The sequence below is a fragment of the Parambassis ranga genome, chromosome 1 (genome assembly GCF_900634625.1).
Source record: "Parambassis ranga chromosome 1, fParRan2.1, whole genome shotgun sequence".
Taxonomy (NCBI): Eukaryota; Metazoa; Chordata; class Actinopteri; family Ambassidae; genus Parambassis; species Parambassis ranga.
The window spans coordinates 10,536,504-10,561,510 of NC_041022.1; the positions used below are offsets into that span (position 1 = coordinate 10,536,504).

General features: G+C 40.5%; 2 protein-coding genes across 3 annotated transcripts; one reads left to right on the forward strand and one right to left on the reverse strand.

Annotated features, from left to right (window-relative positions):
* The first annotated feature begins 374 nt into the window (after nt 1-374).
* On the forward strand, nt 375-14,437 carry spock3 (SPARC (osteonectin), cwcv and kazal like domains proteoglycan 3). 2 transcript variants are annotated; one of them, XM_028403765.1, is made up of 12 exons: nt 375-505; nt 699-821; nt 7,432-7,440; nt 7,550-7,589; nt 9,051-9,159; nt 9,750-9,858; nt 9,998-10,106; nt 10,300-10,413; nt 10,506-10,727; nt 11,661-11,723; nt 11,813-11,950; nt 12,167-14,437. In XM_028403765.1, exons 2-12 carry the CDS (start codon nt 699-701, stop codon nt 12,322-12,324), a joined length of 1,194 nt encoding a protein of 397 aa, XP_028259566.1. In that variant the 5' UTR covers nt 375-505; the 3' UTR covers nt 12,325-14,437. The 2 variants fall into 2 exon arrangements, with proteins under 2 accessions (XP_028259566.1, XP_028259576.1); XM_028403775.1 differs by lacking the exon at nt 7,432-7,440.
* A 2,693-nt stretch (nt 14,438-17,130) lies between these two features.
* Nucleotides 17,131-24,743, reverse strand: slc44a1a (solute carrier family 44 member 1a). Its single transcript, XM_028414480.1, has 16 exons — nt 24,518-24,743; nt 24,176-24,262; nt 23,744-23,886; nt 23,104-23,240; nt 22,805-22,898; nt 22,426-22,595; nt 20,878-20,967; nt 20,630-20,772; nt 20,301-20,487; nt 19,180-19,348; nt 18,917-19,073; nt 18,734-18,817; nt 18,514-18,651; nt 18,078-18,314; nt 17,748-17,822; nt 17,131-17,551 (listed from the first exon to the last, which is right to left on the reverse strand). Exons 1-16 carry the CDS (start codon nt 24,539-24,541, stop codon nt 17,528-17,530), a joined length of 1,959 nt encoding a protein of 652 aa, XP_028270281.1. The 5' UTR covers nt 24,542-24,743; the 3' UTR covers nt 17,131-17,527.
* Nucleotides 24,744-25,007: the final 264 nt, after the last annotated feature.

Genomic DNA, 25,007 nt, shown 5'->3' on the forward strand with positions numbered 1-25,007 from the left:
AACCTCAGCCTGGAATGTGAGTGAAACTCTGTCATGAGCCACTATACTGTAGCCTGCAAATCAAGCATGCACTCTCATGTGATGGACTGGGACGCGTGTAATAAATAGAAAACGTACAGTTGTTTGTTTGTTCTAGTTTTATACAACTTTAAATAGACCGTGATTTCTCAAATTGTTTTCATTCGAGGCAATTAGTAGAAATCATCTCAGCGGTGGGCTGATAAGAGCCCACAGCGAGCCATCACGACTGTTTCCTCAGCACTGAGGAGAGAGAGGGGGAGAGAGAGAGAGAGAGAGAAAGAGAGGGAGGGAGAGAGGGAGGGGAAAAAAAGGAAAAGACTGACAGAGCGCGGGGCCCGCGCACGGTGCCTTGCGCGCACCCGTTTTCTGCTGCGCACAGACAGCCGGTGCAGAGAGACAGAGAGGGAGGAGAGAGCGCTGCTATTACTAGTGACAGAAAACGGCAGCGAGCACATACAGTCTGGAGAGCAGCTGATGCGACAAGGTAGGAGGAAAGCCCCCCCCCTCTCTCTCTCTCTTCCCCGCCCCGCCCCCCCGTGTTGTTATAGTTTGTGTTGACAGTGAGCATTCACTGGGGATGCGATGCGGATTGAACTGTTTATGTTTTCATGTGCGATTGCGGTGTCCTCCAGCCCGATCCAATGTCCTCTCTCCGCGCTGTTGTTATGTGTCCGCAGATGCTGAGCGTCGCCTTGCTGTGTGTGTGCGCCGTCGCCTTTGGACACGTCTCCGCTCGTTCCGACAGCGGCAATTTTTTGGATGATAAGTGGCTGACTGGGAGATGGGATAAATTCAGAGATGTAAGTACATATTTCTGGCTCACGTTATCATCGCACGTATTGTCTCATTTACAGCCCCCCCCCCCCCCCCACCCTAACCCTCCAACCACCACCCCTCCTTTTCCTTCCTATAGTCGTTGGTTTGTGATCATGCGCTCCTCGTTTTGTCGTTGTGTCCAAGCGACGCGTCACGGGGCTCGTTGTGGGTTGTGTTTGTCACACGTTCATCACCCGCTCCACCGAGACAGTAAATACAGCAATAGCGATGTTAGGGGGGTGACTGATTGTTGTTTTCGCGATAGCAGCCCCTGCTTGACAGAGATAGACAAGGCCTCATCGAAACACAATGGCACCTACAGCTGTGTGTGAGTCCCAGTAAGTAAGGGGCCTAATTATGGGCAGGTACGTGGAGGAGGTCCGCAGCAGCAGGCCTGGTTAGTTGGTTAGTATTGGCAATCATTATATTGGTGCGTGTGTGTGTGTGTGTTTGTTTGTTATGTTGATGTCCTATAAACACACGTCCACTCTAACTATGGGTATTTATGGGGTTAATTAGTGGACATTACATGGTGTCTCCCAGTGGCCTCAACCAGTGTAACAGTGATTCTTTATGAAGTGACCTGGTTGATTATGCACTGCTGGTGAGTGTCTTCAACAACAAGGTGCTGTCAGCCACCATTACCCTGACATGTTTATATAAGGCCACTTAGTGCAGTTAAAGCTGCCGCTGATTGTCATGGCACATACCATACAGCCTCAGATGGTGTGGGCCCTGCTGCAAATAATTACTGCAATTATGCTTTTGCGGTGTCACATTGAATCCTTATGTTAACAACAACCTTTCAGAAGCTTGCTTTTACAGTGGCGTGACCATATTATTTGAGTCTTCTAAGGAATGCTAAAAGATGTTCTTTTTTTTTAACTAATACAGAACCATGAAAATTCTTCTGCAACAGTCGTCAAATGGTGTATTTGCTATAAAGATTTCTCGCCTCCAGCAACAGATTAAATGGCTCCATACAACCAGAACTGATTGGTGCATGCTTGAACTTGTTCTCACAATCGGATACACAAAAATAGGCATGTTTGCATGTATGTGGGCTCACATACATGCAAGAGAGAGAGAGAGAGAGAGAAAAGAAGCTTTTTATACAAGGTGCTGCAAAAACAACAGGGATGATTCATAATGTTTTTGGAAGTCCTAGATATTTTTAAGACAAAACCAGAAGATTTAAACTAAATTAAATTTAAATTAAATTAATACATTATTGTTTATTTTTAAAAGGTTAAGTGTGTCCTATTTAAAGATATATTGTATGTAAATTGTATGTATGTATGTAATGTAATGTAAATTGAAACAGGATAGGTCTCTCTCTATCTCACTTTCTCTGACACTTTCTCTGCTCAGGTGGACCCATGTGACATAACTCAGGTCCAGCTATTCAACAGGATTTGGATTATGCAAATAGGGTGTCAGGAAAATAGGGATTGGCCATGTGCTGTGCTATTTAAGATCTGACTTCTTGAGCTACAGGGAGACAAAGTGTGTGTGTGTGCTGATAGATAGATAGATAGATAGATAGATAGATAGATAGATAGATAGATAGATAGATAGATAGATAGATAGATAGATAGATACCTTAAAGAGAGGTAGAAGATAATGAGAGTGGAATAGGAAGCTCACAGAAGAGACAGTGGAGTGACTGGAGCTGGAGGCTTTGTGTGCTTTCACGTCTGTACTTTAACCTTGAGGCTCAGGCATTAGAGGTAGAAGTGAAAAGCAAAGCATTATGTGCTCTGTGGATATATAATGTTATGCGTGTCTTTCATTTCCTGTTTTTAGGGCTGCATCCCAGAATGTGTCTGTGTTTTTCTTCATTCGTACATGTAGGAATGTATCTGCACGAGGGTATTCAGCTAAATAAAAGTGGCAGTTTTTTTGTGGTCAATTAGACTTGTGTCACGTGTGGGTGAAGCCCCCTGCAGACACATCAAAAACCTTTTTTTCTTACACCGAAGTAAGCAAAGCTTTGAGTTCATACAGCATATAGTTGAAGTGATCAGTCTATTTCTGTATTAATTTAGTTGCACTGTAGTCAGAAGTGATGACAATCTGATTGATACAGTCAGGCATAACAGAACACATGTATCCCAATACTGTCACAATACAAGGACATGGTATAGAGGTTACAGCTCGAGGGCCCGGTGAGCACCGCGAAGCTGCAACTGATTGTCATGACACATTGCTTACTGCACAGCCTGTGAACACATAGTTACTGTAAGTGATGTAGAGTGTGTTTCTGAGACATATGGCCTACATTCATACCGTTTCTTTCCAGGAAGTGACAGAATCACAGGTTAAAATCACAGTTTTAATGAACTGACAACTGCATTTCCTTTTACTAATTGAGATGTAGCCACTATAGCAGGATACAATATATTACACTGTACCGCCAGATGTAACAGCAATGAGTGAAGCAGACATGTTGGTGTGCTGATACCTGATCAGATAAGTGTTTGTGCAGACAGAACTAATTATTGGATAGATCATGGTCCATGCGGAGCCTCATTTCTGTCCCTAGATGATAAAATGTTATATTGCACGGACCCACAGTGAGCTCTTACATATCTGCAGTATTAAGGTACATCTACTCTGGTAGGTTTTTTTTATTTGAAAACGTTTTGAAAACCAGAGCGTTGATGTGCAAACCATGACTTTTGGGAATTATGCGATCACCCACATTCAATTCCCTCTTGTCAGCCACTGTGTACCACTGAGTGCTTCTGTGATTTGTCACACTGCTACCACATGACCCCTTGTCAGATTAAAAACATCATGACTGGCTTTGACTACAAGTGGTTAATTTAATATGGATAATGAATTACTGACCTGGCTGTGGAGTTAAATCCGGCATTCATATGTGCAGGAGGCAACCTGTGTTTTTCCATCAGCTGAGTCCAGCAGCGGTGTCATTCCTACATGAGGCTGCAATCATAGAATAAATGATAGCAAAGTCGTATTTCCTACAATGATGTTTACTCATTGATGTTAGAGGAAACAAGGGACTGGTTCCCTTTAAATGACTCATTGCTTCAATATAGAAATATTTAGCATGCTGGTAGTGTGGACACAAGAGTGGGTATCTCACACTTGTACTCAAAGCTATTTGTAAATCGTACAACCAAAAAAAATAAAAACACAATTCTAGAACTTTCCTAAATTTGAGCAATTTTCACATTTCATTGCATGCACTGTTGCTTTCATCTTTCGGTAAGAGCCATAAGTGGGTCTCATGCTAAGTGCACTAGATAGGATCTTGGCCACTGATTTATTGTAAGTCCTGTTAGGATGGCTGAAGCGGCCTGGGGCTGTCTTTGCTGCACCGGTGCCATCTCAGTGTTTTTAGACACTCTGCTTCTCTAGCTGGACCTTGGCTCACTGACAGAGAGTGAAGAGATATGTTGAGGGGGAAGATCATTTTAAGATGGGAGGAAACACAGTGAATGTTCTGTGGTGACATACACTTAATTGCATGGTGCAGTATAGGGGCAAATTAAGATGTTGTTTACTCCAGCCTCATTAGAGCCGATTTTTATTCTTCCTCTCCTCTCCTCTCCTCTCCTCTCCTCTCCTCTCCTCTCCTCTCCTCTCCTCTCCTCTCCTCTCCTCTCCTCTCCTCTCCTCTCCTCTCTTTGTGTGTGTTTACTGTGAGTGTCTGTCCTGTGTTGTTTGTGTTGTGGAGTGTGAATGATGTAGGGAAGGTACAGAGCTTGAGGCCTTTTCCACTTCAAAGCACCTTAGTGTAGATTTGTGTGTGTTTGTTCGTGCATGCATGCGACAAGCTTCAGCAAGACAAGCAGAGCCAGTACAGTGAAAACATGCACATATTTGTCCTGTTGGACGTCAGTGGGGGAAGCCAGCAAAGAAGCAAGGGAGAAGGAAGGAACCCATTAGGATGCAATTAGGAGGGAAATCAGATTTGTGAAAAAGTAAAGGTGAGAAAAGTGGCTTTCTAAACAACATGTCAACAAAAGACATGCACAGAATCAATATGCACAGCAGCAAATTAGCATGAAGAGGAGGCTGTTATAACTGCAAGCAAGGGAGGAAGAGAATTGGAGAGATAAATTCAAATGTTGCTATTTTAGAGCGCGCTGAGGAGACCATTAGTGCTATTGTGGAATTTGGGGTTTTCTGTATTTTTTTAAAGAAGTGGGTGGCTGGTTGTATGTGCAGCGAAGTGCATTCATCCGGTTATTTGATGTTTTGTAGTGCTGACAGATTCTGGCTCTACAGTGATAAGTTTGTTTGTTTATAGAACTGTGTGTGTGTGTGTGTGTGTGCTTCTGTTGATTCCATTAAAGAATCAGACCGTAAGCACTTTTGTTGTCTTGACTGGTCTAGAGGGCCCGGCCCCCATAATGCAATGTTCTCATTATTCAGTCTGCACGGCCTCCAGTGCAAAAAAAAGGACCCATCCTGTGCAGAGACAAATACCTCACTATTTGGCTTGAGCTTCTTTTTTTTAAAGCTTCCAGTATGTGAGCTTTCTTCCTGTTAAGACGTTAACAAGAGAAACAGACACACTTTCATTTTAGATTTGGAGAAAGGGAACGCGATGAATAGTATGTGTCAGAAGGATCAGCAGTGGAAGACGGGAAGGAGAAATAAATAAAAGCTCAGAAAGAGCAAGAGTTAACCCTGGTGTGTTACATTACGGCAAACAAGGGAGTGGGACACTGACAGTTAAAATAATGCTTTTTGTCATGCGTTGTGTCAGATTATTTTCTATACCAATGCACTATAAGTACATTTTCCCAATTCAACTGAACAACAAGAAAATATAATTACTTTGCTTTAAATATTACAGTCCTGGCGCGCCACACTGGAATTACGTGACACCGAAGCACAAAAGCATTGTAGCATGTTGTTGTTTGCCCAAACCCTAACCAGCAATAGTGTATAAATCTGTTTAAATACTGTATATGTGTGTGTGTGTGTGTATTTATCAGTTTTAAATGTTAAACCTTAAATACACCTTTTCGCACTGGCCTTTATGCTTACATGTATATACACTACAGTTTTTTAATTAGCTTGAAATTGCTCTTATAACTAATTAGATCTAATGGTTTAGTTTATCTGCTGTGTTGCAGCATTTTAGCTGATGTTTGATTGTGCGTTAAATGCGCTATATAAATGAAGTGGCTTGACTTAATTTTGGCCCGCAACCCTTTTTCCTGATCCATTCTTGGCCCTTGATTGGAAAGTACAAATAGTGAACTTAGTCATGCAGTTGCGATCCACCCACAGTGGTCTTAAGTACACGGGAAATAACATGACCTGGATGAAGGAGGGCCCTTCAAAGGCGTATTTGTGCTTTTGTGACCATATAATGCATGATTAAACTGCATTGACATGACACATCCATTTTGCTTGCTATTGCTATTTATACGCAACTCCTGTCCTGTAAAAGCAGGTCAGTAAGTCTGTCGCTGACGATACTCCAGGAAACACGCATGAATGAATCAGCTTCTCATAAATGAGTGTGTAAAGTTCAAGTTATAATGTGGATCGGCATCTTCAGCTTCCCCAACTTTTGCTCCACTAGCATGCTGTTGTCATCAGCGGTTATATTAAAACTTGCAGGAATGCTTTGGAGTCCGTCTTGGCAAAGACAGGAGTGTGTGGTGATGTGGTGGGAGTGTGGATGAAAGTGGTAGACAAACACACAACAGAAAGGAGACATGTGAGATCACAGGAGAGGGTTATCATTGTGACAGAATCAGAGGCAGCACAGCACAGTGTTGGGTTTGAACGGATGCCCAAAGACAGAGGGGAGGAGCGGTCCGTGAGATCTCTTGACAATGCACAGCGCACTATTTCTTATAAGCTTCTATTGCAATTTACATCAGCCAGCACCTGCTGGGTGTGTCCTTCTTCTTCTTCTTCTGCTCACCATTATGTAGTCTTTATTTAGACTGTGGGAACACAGACAATGCACTTGTGTAAGTGAAGTAATTCGACTAGAATTTAGGGTGATTTTTGTGTTGTGATGAATGATTAATATTAGGAGTATTTATTGTTGACAAGCCAGACAGTTTTCACCATCTACAGAAGAAAAATGGTTTCCTTACTCTTTGGACAAAAATGGCCAAAATCTTTCTGACAAAGCTCAGAAAACTAAACAGGAGACAATCAGATGCATTTGAGGCAAATCACATTGCAAAAAGGCAAAGGATTTTAAGATCACATGTAGTTTGACTGTCTTTAAATTGTGAAAAAATGATGTCTTTACTTCAAACTGCTGAGCCTCTTTGATTTATATTCCATCTCTGCTGTGTGTGTGTCTATCATACAGAGCAACAAAATCCAATTCAGTGATATAATAGAGTATGATAAGCAGCATATGCACAGCCTCTTTTTGTGTGTATTACTGCAGAGATATGCTGTCTCAACATCATAAAATTTAGTCTAAAGTAATGCACGTTCGATGAGTTTATACATGATGTGTGCGCTCGTGTGTGTTTCCTCGATTTCTATGTGCATATTTTATTTCGCAAAGTTTACTTTATAAAACCTAATCGAAATCCTTTTTCTGATTTTCTGTCTCTGTGATGCTTTCTCTTAAAGGAAGTTGAGGTTTGTATGACTTCTTTGCTCTTTTAGGCTTATATCCGTCATGTGTAATTTACCTAATATGTAACAATATTTACATGATTTTTATTATATATTGATATTCATGTTTCAGGAGCCTGGGACATGGACCCCATCCAAGCCCTTCGATCAAGGTGGGTGGAACATCAAAGAGTAGAGCCTGGAATGGAAGTTCTGTGGGCTGAGTGATGATTTAAAGATATCTAAGCTAGAGTTTTTTTATTTCAAAATAATTTTTTTAAAGGAATTAAAGGAATGTTTTGACTGTATTTGTGTGCCTACATACAACATGGCAGGCATCAGTCTGAACAACTGTTTTGTTGTATTAACATTAACTTTCCTGTGGGTCTAATGTTGTTGCTGTATACTTACAGTATGTTAACTGATTTGCGTCAGTGATTCATCATCACTCTGCACACATTGTGTAAAACAACAATTGGTAAATGTGAGAAAAAGATGGCGACAATAACATGCCTTTCAGTCAGTCAGTCAGGCACAAAGGCACAAAGGCTGCTGTTTGGGTATCAGGGCTGCTGCTTGGTTACACTATGGTTGGAGTTAAAACTATGGTGGCCAAGATTGACCAACTCACATGAACACATGAAAAAGCACCAGTGGATAATACAAGCAGGATGTCCAATTCCATGTAATATAATTCTGTCTGGCAAGCTAATTCAAGCTAAAGGCTAACGAATAAGGATGTTTACCATGTGCAACCAGCTGCTGTAGCATTTTAAGGGGTTCTTTTATTGCCTACTTTGTTTTTGCCCCAACTAGAACATTTACATGCAATGCTTCACATGTCCATAGCAGTTCAAGGAATACTGTGGGGACTGGTTGCTTGTTCTTCTCATTATATTATTGACAGTGATAATCTCTTACACACATCCAGGCACACCAGGACATGAACATATTCACTCTTACTCATCACTGTATCCATACACACACACAGACATGTCAGGGAAACAATAGCATTAGAGGATGCGTTGGAGGATGGAGGCAGGATAATCTGCCAAAGCTGCTCAGGGATTACAGTAAGGTTCTTTAAAGCAGAGGTCATTCACAAACTGTTCTGAGAACAGCTAGCAGCCTTAGATCCTGCTCAGAGCTGCCTCACTAAAGGCTGACATGAGATCAGAAACAACCAGCTTCTCTTTACCAACAAAGATCACACCCTGTGCATACGACTCAGATCTAAAATCAGCTCTCACCTTAAAAGCCTTGCATGACTCTCAGCAGTGTGATCTGACACCAGATGAGTTTGATGATCTCTTTGAGAGCACACATGCGAATGACACTGGGTTCATCTTCTAAAACCAGTTCCATCTGTTTTTAGCTGTAAGGACATTTAACAGTATTATGGCTATGAGTTCAGAGTAGGAGCAACAATACCAGAGGAAACAGTGAATTAACACACACACACACACTCAGAATAACACACTAATGATTGTGTTTATAAAATTGAAAGGCAGCATGTGGTTTGACTGAGTCATTGACGTAGCATTTCAAAGAAGAAAAGACTGTTGATACTAATGGACTAAATCCTTCAAGGACACGTACACTTTAAAAAGATCTATATGCTCTGTGCTTTTTAGGCCTTGATCCAGCCAAAGATCCCTGTTTGAAGATCAAATGCAGTCGCCACAAGGTGTGTGTGGCTGAGGATTATAAGACTGCCACTTGTGTCAGCCAGAGGAGAGTTAGGTAAGAAGACAGACACACTTGATTTTTATGTTGCATTTAGATGTTTCTGTGACGAATGAAACAGCTCATTCTCTCCCTTCGCTTGGGCTGCCTAAGCACCAGAAGAGTGTCTGTTGTTTTTTTTTTTTTTACCAGCTGGTTTACTGGTTGCTGGGCTCTCTGGTGACTGTTGTGTGACATTACTGTTTGGTCCAATTACCCCTGCACTGGCACAGCCTTACAACGGACACAAAGTCCTGCCAAGTGATATGAATGGGCTTTGTGATGCGTATGTGTGTGTGTGTGTGTATCTGTGTCTGTGCGGTTCTGTCTAGGAGAGCGCAGACTGGACAGAGGACAGTAACACCATACTGACCTCATTTCCCATTCTTAGCAACAACGCAATTCCCACTACACAGTGCAAGCAAATCAGAAAATAATCACACACAAATCCTAAATCCTTGTCTCATTTCTGAAATTGTTGTAAGACAATGTGGCACAGATACAAAATGTTTAGAAAGTAGGGAAGGATGCAATACATTGTGATGCATTGTCTTGCAATGTTTTGATACACACAGTTATATTGTATGTGTTTTGGTTCCCTTCTCCAGTTTTAAAGACGCCAATCTGTACCAGAGTCCAGGGTCAAAGTGCAAACCCTGCCCCGTGGTTCACCCCTCACCTGTGTGTGGAACTGATGGTCACTCCTACTCCACCAAGGTACCTCTCTTACATGCACAGGGCCGCTCAGTCATTTGTCTTTTAAACATATTTGTTTTTTCATTTCTCCTTGAGGAGACTCACCATCCTGATGTTCTCTTCTGTCTTGTGCCCTCTGTCTTTGCTCTCTCTTCATCAGTGTAAGTTAGACTACCAGGCCTGCATCACAGGAAAGAAGATTACTGTGAAGTGTCCTGGCATGTGTCCTTGCCCCTCTCAGCCCGAACAGACTTCTGCAGAAAAGAAAGGTACACACTTCTGCACACAATAATGGACACTGCAAAAGAAAAGAGGAGAAAATATGCGTACATAATTGCAAACCTTTTTCTACATTTAATGTAAACTCTTTGCAACAAGGCTGCCATTGACCCCGATTGCCATAAAGGAGCACACTAAAGCATCACTTTACCGTCATTAATCATAAGTGTTATTGTTCCTCAGTGTGCAGTGAGGCGGATCTGAAGGAGGTGGTGAGCCGTCTGAGAGACTGGTTCAGAGTGCTGCATGAGAATGGCAACCACAAGAGGGTCAAGATCCAGAAGCCTGAGAAGAACAGTGAGTCACAAGGCACTGTTGAAAAATACATATACTCAAGTGCAATCATATAACATATTCCTATTTAATGCTACTTCAATTGTACCTTTCAGAGTTTGAGGTTGGTGCTTCACCGATTTGTAAGGACCCTCTGGGCTGGATGTTCTCCCGGCTGGATACCAACTTTGACCTACAGCTGGACCAGTCTGAGATCAAGAGCCTCTATCTGGACAGGAATGAGCCGTGCTCTGATGCTTTCTTCAAAGCCTGTGACACACATCCCGACAAAGTTATAACCAGCTCTGAGTGGTGCACAGGCTTCCAGAGGTACACAGGTATGGAGTCGCATTGGCCATAAATGCAGCTAAGCTATCATCATCATCATAGTGAAGATCAGATTTAACTTTTACCTACTACATTTTTTGTAGTTGTCATACAAAGATTCTTGTGCAATGGGAGATGAATGCTAACATTTTTAGGTGCATATTTGCAGAGACAGCTTAAAACATTTCCTGTCTGTGTGTCAGCACCGCACAGCCTCTAAATAGGACTCGTTCTACACAAGCTACATATTGATCAAATACTACGTGTCAGGAGATGTGGCAACTAACAAGGATTTTCACAAGCATTTAAGTTAAATAATATTTGTTATGCTGAATACGACTGTCACCACTGTTCATTTATTGTTTAAAAAGAACCCAATCTGTTTTGTTCCATTAACACAATGCCACAGGAAAGACGCAGGGTGTGCCATTTCACACCACAGCACAGCTTGTAATCTTTGTGTTGTTGTTGTTGGCAGATACTTTGGTTTTACTTCCACAGGAAAGGGATAGGTTGCAAGTTTGTAAACGTGTCCGTCTATATTTTGCTGTCACCTGTGGTATGTTAAAGTAGCCATTTCACAATGTTTTTGATGTTCATGATGAGATCATAACCAACTTAAATGAGAGTCAAAAGAAGCTCAGAGAAGCACAGCACTCAGCATAAAAGTTACCTTCTCTCGGTCAGGATGCAATTCTGCTGTAGAACAATGAACACAATGCAGTACAATAAACTGCATAAAACATTGTTTGCAACTATGGATGAAAATCTGCAACCACCACCAGAGCTCACACTTGTAAAAGCAAAGACAGCAGGATAACAAACATCATGACGAAAGCAAAAAGTACACAAAGGAAGAAGGTTCACACAGACAGACGCATTCCCAAAAAATAAACAGCAGACTTGTGCAGTTTGTTACTGCCTCCCTTGTCTCTCCCTTTCAGATTCTCCTTGTAAAGCAGAGCTGTCCAGTATCAACAAAAAGCAAGCAGGGAAGAAGCTACTCGGTGAGACACACACAAACGAGCACACACACACAGACGTACAAACATTGTGCTGCCCTATCTCACTGTGTGATTTGTGTTTGTACCTGCAGGTCAGTATCTGCCATCCTGCGATGAGGACGGTTACTACAGGTCTCACCAGTGTCACAGCAGCAGCGGCCAGTGCTGGTGTGTGGATCGCTATGGCAACGAGGTGGCAGGGTCACGCACCCACGGTCCTGCGGACTGCGGTAAGCAAATACACACCGAGGACACAAGTGTCAGGTTTCTGAGTTTGTGACTGGAAATGAGGAAACAAAGTCTGATTTGCAGTCTGGGTGGAGGAAACAATGTACCCACATCTCAACAGATCATTCTTGGTCTTGTCAGAATGAGGCAATTCTTCTTCGTCTTCCCCCAAACAATCAGTCTATTCTTAACTATAAATGTTTGTCTTCCGTTTCCAGGAGTGATTTTGGAGTCGTCCGGAGACCTCGGAAGCGGAGACTCGTTGTTCACTGATGATGATGAAGACTCGTTTGTCCTCAATGACCAGGCGGGCATGGATGACGAGGATGACGAAGATGAGGATGATGTTGACGACAACGACGAGTACCTGTCGTAATTTAAAAAAAACAAAAAAACAAAAAACAACAAAAAAAGATTTTAAAAAAGAGAAAACTGTTTGTTTGGTCAAACTGCACGTTTCTAGGTGACTCCCCCCAGGCAGATACTTAATCGTACTAACAGCCTATGGACTACTCTTTGTGTATTGTTTGTTCATAAGTAAAAAAAATGGCAAATGATTTCTCTTCCTGTTTAAGTATAAAATATAAAGTGGTTAATGACACTTGTTCACTTGTGTGTCAGCCAACCAGAGAATATGACAAGGACTTATCAACAACCAGTCCATTGCTTTGGATTTGGTCACATGTGTGAAGATCTTTTCCCTTCATTGGACAGTCTGTGTCCTCCAGTGTGTCCTGTCCTTGTGCAGCACTCCAATGCCTGAGTGTGTTGATGCCTAAGGTGCAATGTTAAAGAGATTTCCCCTTTTCTTCTTCTTCATACCTTCATCTCCCTTCATCTTCCTCTTTCACCCCTTTAATCCTTATCAAATGTTCCTGTGTATAGGTGGGATGTTTACGATGTAGATAAGAGAATATTCCACTCTTTAGGTTTCTTTTGATCATGATTTGTAACTGTGACTGTAACTGTGTGGAAAAACAAGATAAGAGTTTAGACATGCTTCATTAGGAGACTTAAGGCAAAAAAAAAAAACAATGTAAGTTGGATAACAATCAGAAGCGACATGCTAGCTGACACACGAATCAAGTCAAATCATCTCAATGGCTCAGCAACAAGGAAAGATGTTAAATTACTGTTTGGCCAGTGGTGCTTTGCGGGGTGCGGGTGGATATTGTTATCTATTTTTCTAATCCATTGTAAGATGAATACAGAAGATGAAACAGATTTGTCTTAGCATGTCCAATAATGCGTGATGTTGTTTCAGTCTGTAGAAGCAGAGTGCTAATCCTTTGTGGAAAATATAATAGGGCTTGAGGTTGAAAACTAATGCCTCGAGCATGTACAGATGAAACATCCATTTGCATAGTGATGAACTGCTTGTGTGATTTTAGAAAAGGCAAAAAAAAATATGTTGACTGACCTTTAATGCCAGTGAGCTCAAAGCAAACCTCTTCAATGGAGCTTTCAGACAAAAATTCTTCAACCTTTAATTGGATAATGTGATTGAAGCGCACAGTGTGACAGAACAAATATCTTGCACAGTCATGTTGACCTGTTGAAAATGTTGGGAGGGGGATTAAAGGGGGAAGGTGTGCCTTTTACTGGTAAGGACAGACAGTGGTGATAGAAAGGAGGAGAAGCATGCTTACTGGACTTTAACTCATCTTTACAGTGTACAAGAGCAGCTTTAACTCTTAAGCCTGCATACGACTTGGATTTTGGTATGGCATGTGGTTTGGGTCTCTCTTACGACGGTGATGCTACTTAGGCCATACTCTGATCTTTTTTGATTTGTTACATAGGATAGCTAGAATGTAGAGAAGCACACAAGATGCTTAGCAGTTAAGGCAAACAAACAGACTCTGCTGGATTTGAAAATGTTTTATATATTATACACTGGCTAGAAGAAGCTTTGGTTTAGACAGCTTTATATGAAAAGAAGATCATCTTATAGTGTTTTTGCTTTTACTCTCTTTCAAAGCTTGATTTGTACCTGATCTGCGCTGACTACTTATAGTGTATATCACTGTCAGGGTTAAACCTGATCCCAGATGTGTGTACTGTTGATAAGTCATGTGACTTTTTAGTTTACACAGACCTGGGATCAGCTGAGCTGGATTAATTTGCCACTGGACTTTTGTTTTAAATCAGATATTCTGTTGAAATTCCATGTTAAGATGTGAAAAGTGCCATCTAACTGTCCAATAGGTTTTATTTTATTTCATTTTATTTTTTTTAGCTTCCTCAATCCTTCTAACTTGGAATTTCAATTCACTTTACGGACTGGAAAATGTTTCGGTCTTAAAAGTGTTGCTGTTTCATGAGTGTGATGACATGCGGATCATTTTGATGACCTCAGACACTGTAGCTCAACTCTCAGCCAATCACACACTGTCATCACAGCTCTGATGGTGTTCAAAGCGTATGATACAGATGCATTTTTTACAGTGTATGTATGATTTGCTGAAATAAAAGCTATATTGACCAACGTTTGTCGTGAAGGTGTCACTCGGATGACAGGCATGTGACTTTGTTCCTGTTTGACAGTTTTGGATTGTTTCTGTTCTCCATTTGTGTGCTTATATTTAGGAAAACACAGAGAAGTGCAAGAGGTACATGGAAATGAGAAAAGACAGCGGTCAGCAGTGAAAATACTGCTCGTAGGTTCTGTGGTGTGTGTGTGTGTGTGTGCAGGAATATTACTGCATTATGCAGGAGAAACACAGGTGAATATTTTATGAGTCACATCACACCCACACCATGTATACTGTACATACAACACATAAAAGTAACCGTTTAACACAAGCAATGCAAATACATTAAATGAAACAGAAAAGGAACGTTCACTGACCTGGAAAAGTCTGTTTCCCTGCAATGAGAACAGTGTGTGTGTGTGTGTGTGTTTTTCAGCAGGAACTCACACAATGGGTAAATGTGTGTTTGTGTGTGTGTGTGTGTGTGTGTGTGCACCGCAATAGAACCTGTCAGTAGCTCCAGATAGGGAAGTCTCTGGGTAAATATCCAATGTTCATTTTCACACACCTTCTCTCTGCCTGTATGTGCTGACTATAAAAATGTGGAGAGATACCATCTCTCATTTCCACACACTGTTATTGGAAAGAGTTAAAAAAAAGAAAAAAGAAGTGTGTCTGTGGGGAGACAGAGCTGATGGGAAATGCCTCAAATTGCAGGAAGCACTTTTGATGTCCGGACATCAGGTTTGTTGGATAAGCTCGACTCTGGCAGGTTTTTTTTTTTATTACTTCCACATCGCCTGATTATACAAGGTGTAGTCCCTCTACAAGGTTTAATAACTGTAGGTATTCAAATGTAACACCAGTGTTCCTCACTTCAGAGAGGCAGACTTGGACCTGTGCATCATGAGAACATCATCCATGACTCAGAGCTTCTCATGGACACACATTTTGGTTAGTCTTTAAATTGTAAATTTAAGTTTGGTCAGGACTAGTTAATAGGAAATCAGTAGTTTATGCTCAAAATAAGAGCACACACCAGAGATGAAAAAAACTGCTACTTTCTGGGACACACACATATTTCAAGACCAGGTTATTGGGGACAGGGACATTCGGGGACACACACCAGACTGAAGATAATTTACCTAGGAGACAGGTACTCCCAGGAACACACACTCAATTCAAAGCAGTTGATGAGGGACAGATGGTGCAGCTGATGACATAATTTAACACAGAAAACAGTTTTTGAGCCGATGTTTGAGGTTAAGTAGGTTCTATTGTTGGGGTGTGTTTAAGGAACAAACATGTTTTTTGTCTGTATTCAACAGAGCAGGTTTGTTGGCTCTTTTCACCGTTCAGCTCTTGTTTACCTACCAAATGCAGACACCATAGAAAAGGCCTGGGTTGAGCTTTCAGGGTAAGCTGCTGAGGAGGCAGTATAGCTCACCTTAATGGTTAAGTCACTGCTGGTCAATACATACACACACACTCAGAATGGGCTCATGTTACTGTGCCTCGGTCAGCGCAAACAATATACTACTGTGGGAGGACAGAACAGGTTTACCAGGAGAATAAGAGATTAAGAGTTTCTACTTAGAAATAAATAATTATTTCTGTAGCTTATCAATGCTGGAAATACTATGGGATGTATAGACAGTATTTTCTAACAGAAAAAAATCAATGCGCATTATACTTGAAGTTCTGTTCCAAAATAAATTTTTAATGTTATATGTTAAAATATGCATGTTTTAGAGGTAACAGAGGATGTCTGTAAGATGTGTTTACCATATCTCATAACAGGATAAAAGAATGACAAAACAAACTATATAAACAAACTACTCAGGCTAACAAATGTGTTTTCTTTTTTTTTATCCAATAACAAAAGGCTTCCAGGAAAGGTTAGTGTGCTTTAAATATTAGAGAAATCATTTCAGTGTGACTCACCAGTGGCCATCGAGCTGCTTTCCTCTGGATCCCTGTGTTTCATAGAGGTAAAAAGCAGTGCACAGAAAGAGCTTTCCCATCAATAAGTCCTAACTGCTTAGTGGTTTGATTCTTGGCTGTTGAGCACTGGATTGAAGAGGATGAGGCAGAAATCGATACATCAATAGACTGAGGAACAGACTCATGGGAAAAACAGATTTATAGTAGGGTTTATGGTCATTGCAGACATTTCTAATCTGCAAAGTGTTGTGACTTCAGAAAACTACAGTCTATGCTGTATTTATATGTCTGAATCTAACATCTCGACTGTTCAACAGTGAAAAATGTAAAAATACAGCAAACACACAGGAACATTTAGTTCACCTGTAGCATATGCTAAGATGATTATTTAATCGGGACCCCCCTTTAAAAAAAAAGCAGTTCAAAATTAGGTCTTGGAATTTCCTAAAAGTTAAGGAAAATCAACATGTGCAACATCAGTCCTGATCAAAATATAAAGACAAAACAAAAGGATTCTTTTTATCTTTGGAGGGCATGATATCTCCTGAGGATCGGTAATTTAAATATTTAGTTTTAAAGGATATGCTGCCCTCAGGTGGTTAAAGCTCAACACCGCAGTTGAATATTTGTCACTAAGCTCCTAAACTCTATGACATGCTGTCTTTAATTATTGTTCCTTTATATGAAGAAATAGTAAAGACACTGCCTGCAATAGACTGTGGTGAGGACTATTGATTTTTATAAACACAGATAAGAACACAAACTGTATTTTAATTTAGGTATAAAATTTAATCATAAAACAGAGTGAGCCATTTCAAAATGTACACAGAATCCTTAATTTTTTTACTTTACCACCCAAATGTAAAAAAGCCCAAACATGTTAAAACCATGTTAAAAAAATACATACTTTTAAAAATGTAACAAAAGGGAAAAACAGCAATGTAATGTCATTAATAACAAAATCTATAAAGCTTCTGCCATGTTCCATCCACTAAATGTTAGTTTAGAATAATACATTTAAATTAAAAAAAAACATAAGACCAGCTGCAACAGTTTCTGAGACTTTGTAAAGCTTCTGTATTTAGTGCACTGCTATCTTACTGATGTCCCTGGATGGCCATGCTGGTAGACTCTTGGTGGTTTTGGCATTCTAAGTCCTGATCAAGCCAAGGTCCCTCCACGCGTCTACAAGAAAAAAGTCACACACACACACATACACAGTCACGCACAGTCTACAGCAGTGGCTTACTCACTGAGTGGCTTTGCATGCAGCCACAGGGATAAATCCTGTTTTATTGTATCTCTTACACAATTCCCTATTCATTGTTAAGCTTAACAAACTACTACACAGTGACAAGACCACCAAGACTTTTTAGCTCACCATGGACTTCATCTCCCGTCCATCTTTAACATCCCCTGTGTGCCGACCCATTTTCTTACTGTTCTCAACAAATTCCTGGGAAAAGAAACAGGATCATTATAATTTGTTAAGGCGATTATTAAAGAGTTAAAAGTGAGAATGATGGAAAAACAAGTTTTAAAAATGTCTAATCTGTAGGAATACCTTGTCTAGATATAATCATTTACATTTACATAAAATCCCACTCACTGTCAGTGATTTATTGGATGCCCATGACAAAGTATATATTTTTCCCACTGAGCCCTGTTTTAGAAGTATGGTCAACATAAACAGGACAATCTCTAATCTCACCATTAAAGCCTTGTCCATGTAGTACTCGTGCCCAGGGCTTCCATCATTATACTTGGTGTCCACAGCAAAGCAGAGAAAGAGGACATCGACCACATTCTCAAACACAGAGAGGAAGCAATGGGCCACCAGGAAGGCGAACAGGCAGACAATAATGAGAGGCAGCACCCACAAGGTGTAGTCCCTCTGGTAGTTCAGAGCCAAAATGCCAGCAAAGGCTGTACAGGAGACTACAAGAACCTGAGAATGTATACATGAGGCTGGTGAGGAAACATGAAATCCTACAGTCTCTGGCAAAAAAAATTGTCCACTTGGGGGCAGCACAAGCACGTTAAAAACATAAACCAATCGTATGTGGTGACTGTACAACACACAGTTTACCGACACTGTGCACTGTAAAAAGATACATATGCAAAACTGCAGAATGTCTGAACGGTACCTTTCCTAAGAAGAGGACAAAGTCTCCCATAGTGTTAATGGCCGCCACTCTGAGCGCATTCTCCACCAGGATAATAAAAGCATCACGGGCTGAGGTGCAAAAACTGGTGCTGTTGATGGCTGTTGCAATGTACGCATTCTGCAATAATATCACATGGAAATAATCAGTGTTCAGGGTGTCGGACATATTGTGCACATTTCACTAACATGAGATCACTTACTTGATTCAAGTATGCCAGACACTTCTCGAGACACCACAAACAACAGACACAGGCTTTCAGCATGCAACGAGCCAAGGCGTTTTCCTATTTTAAAAAAAGAGAAAAAAAGGACAAATGCATGAAGATTTTTGAAAAACTGACCCTTAATGACTCAAAGTGGGCCTGTAGAAGGTTTTGGCTCACCCTTCCTTTGAGCTGGCTGTGGATGTATGTTAGGATGAGACGAGGGATTTTAACAAGCGTGATGATGAAGGAGCCTTTAGCCAGAGTACCCAGGTGGTAGCGGATAGTACGCATCATAGAAGAAAGGATGGGTGTCGCTGGCATCTGGGACTTATTTCTTAAGATCAAGAGAAGAGAAAAATGAAATCAGACGGTGTAAGAGCTGCAGAAAAATGACAGCAAAATATCACATATATTAGGGCCTTCTTCTTTTTCCTTTGTACCTTGTGAAATAGTAGGTGACCACAGCTCCAGCAATGGTCATCTGTTGAAAGGCAAGAATGAACTCACTGATCCAGATGAGGCCCACAGCATGATACCACACCAGGTGCTGAAGGGGACATTGCATTTCATATTCAACCACACCTGTGGAGTTGTTCTTTATTGGTGCACCTATGAGGAAAAAAATGAGGAAATCAATCAAAATTAAACTGCATAGTGAACCTCTGAGTTTGATATGAGTACTGTAAAGAAAAACATTATGTTTACAATATTCCAAATAATGCCATTTTCAAAGTTTCAAGATGAAGATGCAGGATGTTAGAAGCATCTTTCGACAGGCATGTAACACACTTGCAATATGTATCTTAAGTGGGTTTTTCAGTGCAGTGTGCTCCACACAAACGCTTGTCTATTTTCAGTGATGTACACAAACCAACTGGATAACAGCTGCAATGCTGGGGTGGAGAAGAACACCTAAAATAAATCCCAACATTACTGATGGGAAGGAAAAACATGCCTATTTTTACACATAATGAGAAGCTTTGATCTTATCTGATTTGGATATGTAAGAATATCACAATGGCAACACTGAGCAAGTGTTCATTTTTATATTAAGATTCAATATAAACTATACTGCACACAATACATAAACTTGATCATTAAAGTATGATTAAATTTAAAAAAAAGACCATGTACAATTAAAAAAAACATTAGGACTCTTTCCATATTTAGCACAATAGTACAAAAAAATCTAGTGACAATCGAGCAAAAAAAAGAAGATGTGATTTTATTGCTTCCCTTGTGCTGGCCTACTGCTTATAAATATTACATTAAAGTCAGCAGTAGAAAGGAGAAGTGGGAGATGAAGAAAGACTTCTTATCCCATTCTCCCACATCATGAGACTGCCACAAGATCGCCAATGTGGGAGTTAAGTCACGCTACAAAATCCAACTCAAAATGTCACGACTGAAAAAAAACTTAATATTTTATTTGTTTGGGAATGGCTTTGAAGAACTCATAGCATCCTGGAACATTGCGTGCATGCTGCAATGACACTATTTTTAAGCAACTGAAAGGCATTTTGTGAAAACTGATAAATATGCACATAAACAACTTCCTAACCTGCAGTGCCAAGGAAGAGAAGCACACCAATCCAGTAGACCCAGAACAGCATGAGGCAGAGGAAAGTCCAGAAGGGCTGCAGGACCAGCAGGGGAAGGTGGATGAACACTTTACCCGCCACGTGGAACAAGGAGATGGTGAGAGCCACACGCCTCCTCATGAAGAACATCACCAGCAGGAGGACGACCTGAAAACATGTACAAAGAGATGTCTTGTCTTATCTAATCCAACCATTTTCAATTAAGCCGTTTAGTTTGATACATTTAAATATGCACATCTCACATAGGGAACAAGATTGGAGTAATATAAGCATATTAATATTAGCATACCGTGAAAATCGTAGCACCAATTGAGTACACAAGCAACGCCTTAACATTGTCTGAGGCCACTTCTTTCCCAAATACTGTTGTTGAGTTATTATTAAGGGCATTTCTGTGGTCTACATACAGCCACCACAAGACGCCTGTTCCGCCTGTAAAAGCAACAAATGCACAATATTAGTAGATGTTTATTGCTCAAAACTTTTTCTTGCAGTTTTCTTGCAGAAGGATAATTAAAAGTACTAAAACACAGTTACCTATAGAGCCAATGATAACGAGAATTGTAAGAATCCACACTAGTATTTTGGAGATGTAACGAATAACAACCATCATGATCAGGGACAGAACTGCAGAGAAAAAAAACAAGATATTTCAAACAGTATTTGTCACTCAAAAGTAGTACATTTATTTTATGTCTACATGAAACATAGCTCATATTATCTGTAGCAAAAAGACAAACAAAGAAAAGAAACTGCTTTGGGCTTTGCATTTACAACCAAACTCAGACATTCTTTTAAAGTGAGAATGGCAAAAGCCCAGACATCCCACAAAGAAAAGACTTTGCTGCTATGAATCACAGCCTTGACAATCACAACACCAAAACCCTGCAGATCAAATAATTGAGATGAAAGATGTCTAAAACCGACATGCGATCAGTTCTGTCTTTTTTACTGCACCAATGGGAGGATTTTAACTAATGCCTGTGGGCTAAACTTCAATAGATAGAGTGACTGTAACCACTCAGACATTTCCTGTTTTCTTATGACAAAAATAGCTTCCCTTCCAACAGTTTACTTCCTACTGAATCCTCATGAGCAGTTGGAGCAGAGAAACAAAACTTAAAATATATAGTAGTTTTTCTTTTGATAAAAAGGAGGAAAACAATTGATTAATTGCTCAAAATATCTGTCTAGCTGTACACTGCCGGACAAATGTTTGAGAACACCCCAGTGTTTCCATGTTTTTATTAAATTTCAAGCAGGTCAAATCCAATATATACTGCTAAAAGTAGTGTGTTGCTATTAAATGGTGGGAAAAGAAAAGTCTTCTCCACAACCTGCAATCTTTTGAGCTGCAGGTTTGACCAATAGAGCTGATGCTACGACATTGGATCAAGAAAAAAAAGAGCCTGGACCATGAAACACGACCAGTGGACTACTGAACACTGGAAGAAGGTGTTATGGACTGATGAATCAAAATTTGAAATCTTTAGTTCATTATGCAGGATTTTTGTGTGCCATCGCGTAGGCGAACGGATGGTTCTTCAGTGTGTGACTTCAACTATCAAACATGAAGGAGGAAGCGTGATGTCTGGGGCTGTTATGTTGGATCCAGAGTCGGTAATTTGTTCAGTGTGAGGCACACTAAACAAAAATGGCTACCACAGCATTCTGCGGCACTATGCAGTGCCCTTTGGTATGTGTCTAGGGTTCTTCCTAAAGCAAGATGATGACCCAAAACATGGACAAAAGACCAAGGCAGAACTACCTTAGGAAAAAAGAAAAAGATGGTAAGCTTGAAAACATAGAGTGGCCAGTACAGTCTCCAGACTTAAAACCGATCGCTGGTTTGGGATGAACTGGACAGAGGAGTGAAAGCAAAGCAACCTTCAAGTACCACACTTTTAAAGAAACTTCTAGAACAGAGCCACGTTGCACTTTATGGGGAATATTTGATTAAGCATTTTGGTTTTCTTCAATTGTTAATTTGTTCTAAACTTTCATTTCAGAGGACAATAAGACATTAAACTGGAAACATTTGGGTGTTCTAAATCTTTTGACTAGTAGTGTAACTGTGTGTCATACCTAGAGCCAGCACACAAAGGCCCATGATGATCTCTTTGCTTGCCATCACCCCGGCCATGACCCGCCGCAATAAGGTGTTGTCGTTGACAAATGTGATGAAGCCCTGGGCGAATTCAGCATAGCAGCCGATATCCACTGGGATACAACGGTGCAAGACCGGGACACCCTTACTGCAAAGAATAAACAGAGGTGAAGGACATAGACTGACTTCTTTCTAATGAAAGCAAGTAGACGAGGCACAGAAATAAACCCAAAAAATTAAGTGAATGAAAAATGTGACATCAACATGCATTCTCTACATGAACTTAACTAAATCTCTTAATGGATTTATCCAGAGACATTTCATATGTTATTAAAACACAAAAAATGCATTGAATACCTTGGTGGAACAGGGAATTTTGGACACTTAGTGGCTCTCTCTGAATGACTTGTATATCGTGTAGCAGAAATATCATAGGAGCAGAGATAAGAGCCTAAGAACAGAAAAAAAATAGGTCAAACATTCACCTTCATTAAGATATGTGTACTGTAAGATTTGCAGGATTCTCTGAACACAGAAACCAAATTAAAGATGGTTAGACTGCCTGAAAGCATCTGGTATGTCCGACAGATATCATAAATATGTGTATATCAGTAAGATGAAACTCTCAGATAACACTGTAAGATATTTTTCCTTACCATTATTCAGAGCAAACTGCTTCAAGTCACTGTATTCCTTCAGTTCTGTTGATGGACATTTGGAGACACACAGAGCAATGGACTTGATCTTCCTGTTAATAAAGTCAATGTTGCAGGGCTCTAGAAAGAAAACATACCTAAAAGAAATAAAAATGAAATTAACCATTTCACCTAAACACGTCACTGATGAAAATATCAGCTTGTTTGGATTTTTGGCTATTCCAGTTGGGACTGTTTTGTCTGTGCAGAAAATGGAAGATGGTGACATTTGCTACCCCATCAGACAAATCCTTCTTTGTAGCAGAAACGCCTTTGATTCAAACCCTCTGCGGGCAATCAGCCCATCAAAGGCATGACCCATTGTTTTTCGTAAAACTGGGTCTGCAGGCTGCGATCTACAGCCCAAAAGGAGGAATTTAATCAAAAGTCCACAAAGACAAAAGATAAAATTATCGCATTAACTTAGACTTTCTTTGTGAAAATTATATAAAAGGAGATATGCTAATGAACCATTTTCACTTATATGAAGTGCTTAAACAGCAGATCACTGTATGTCTTGTCTGTGTAGCTGGGGGGAAAAAACAAGATGAAGAGTGTGTGAATAAACCTGTAAGCCACAAATGTCACAAATCAGACTAACTTGTTTTCCGTCATGTCCCGGCCACTGAGGGGTACTCCGTCGATCTTGCTGTTGTTGCGCCCACATGTGTTGCCATAACTATCATATCCTGAGACAAGCCTGGAGGCACCTCCTGTGATGATGGGGTAGCCACAAATACAACCCTGTACAAGGCACAGGTTAAATAACATCAAATTATTGACAGGGGAACATACAAAAAAAAAATAAAGCAGATATTTTTTATTGTTATTACTGTGTGTACTTGAAAAATTACAGCCTGCGGTCACAAATCCTTTGTGTTATGCAAAGGTTAGCAACTGTAACAAGGGTCATTAAACTACTACTACTATATAAACATAACTTCACTAAATCATCACATTCATTTCAGTACATGGGAGTCTGCATTAAATTACACGGCACTTTACTCATTCTCTCAATCGCCTATAGACTTACCATCCCAACACAGAACAGTATAAATATGATGAGCCATGGTATATCCGTGCAGCTGCGCTCCTCCAAGGGCTTCCAGTCACGTTTGCCCTGCCAAGGCATAAAGAACAGCAGCGATTATCCTTCAGCTCTGTGTTTATGGAGACGGCGCTCCGAAGTAGCTTCCCTCCGCTGCTTCAATATATGCACACAAAACAAGCTGCGGCGCTCTTGCTAGAAAACAATGAGCTACTAGTGCCGAAGACGTGACGCTAACGTTTCATACGACCAACAAATCCCCCCCTGCTCTTCGGCTTTTTGCACAATAACGTGGACATTACGCCCGTTTAAATTTAGCTAACTTACCTCTGTGCTGCTACAACACCCCATTGTGAACGATGAAAGTCAACTTTAAACAAGAACTTCGTTAAACTTCAGTTTCTTCGACTCATTTCTCTTTCTCGCTTCCTTTCTACTCGTTTGAGCTAAAATAAGCACAAAAACATAAATACATGCATTTGTTTATGCCCTATTTCTTCTATAACCAGCGCCCGTTTGAGAAAGTGCTTACGGCCACAGGTAAACACGGAAGAAGCCTAAAGTCTTTTATGATGCATTCAATGCCGATCGGAATAACATCGATTATGAGACACACACTCTTTCGGTATATGTATCGATTATAAGGCAGTGCATCTTTAATATGTCAAATAAACGGAAGAAGGAATTTTAGTCTTACGTAAGGAAATTATTATCGATATCATTATTGTATTTTAGTTGTTTCGACGCTGGATTAGAAAATTACAGGGTACTGTGAATGCACCACGCGGATGGCAGGCTGATGGCCTGCTTAAACACG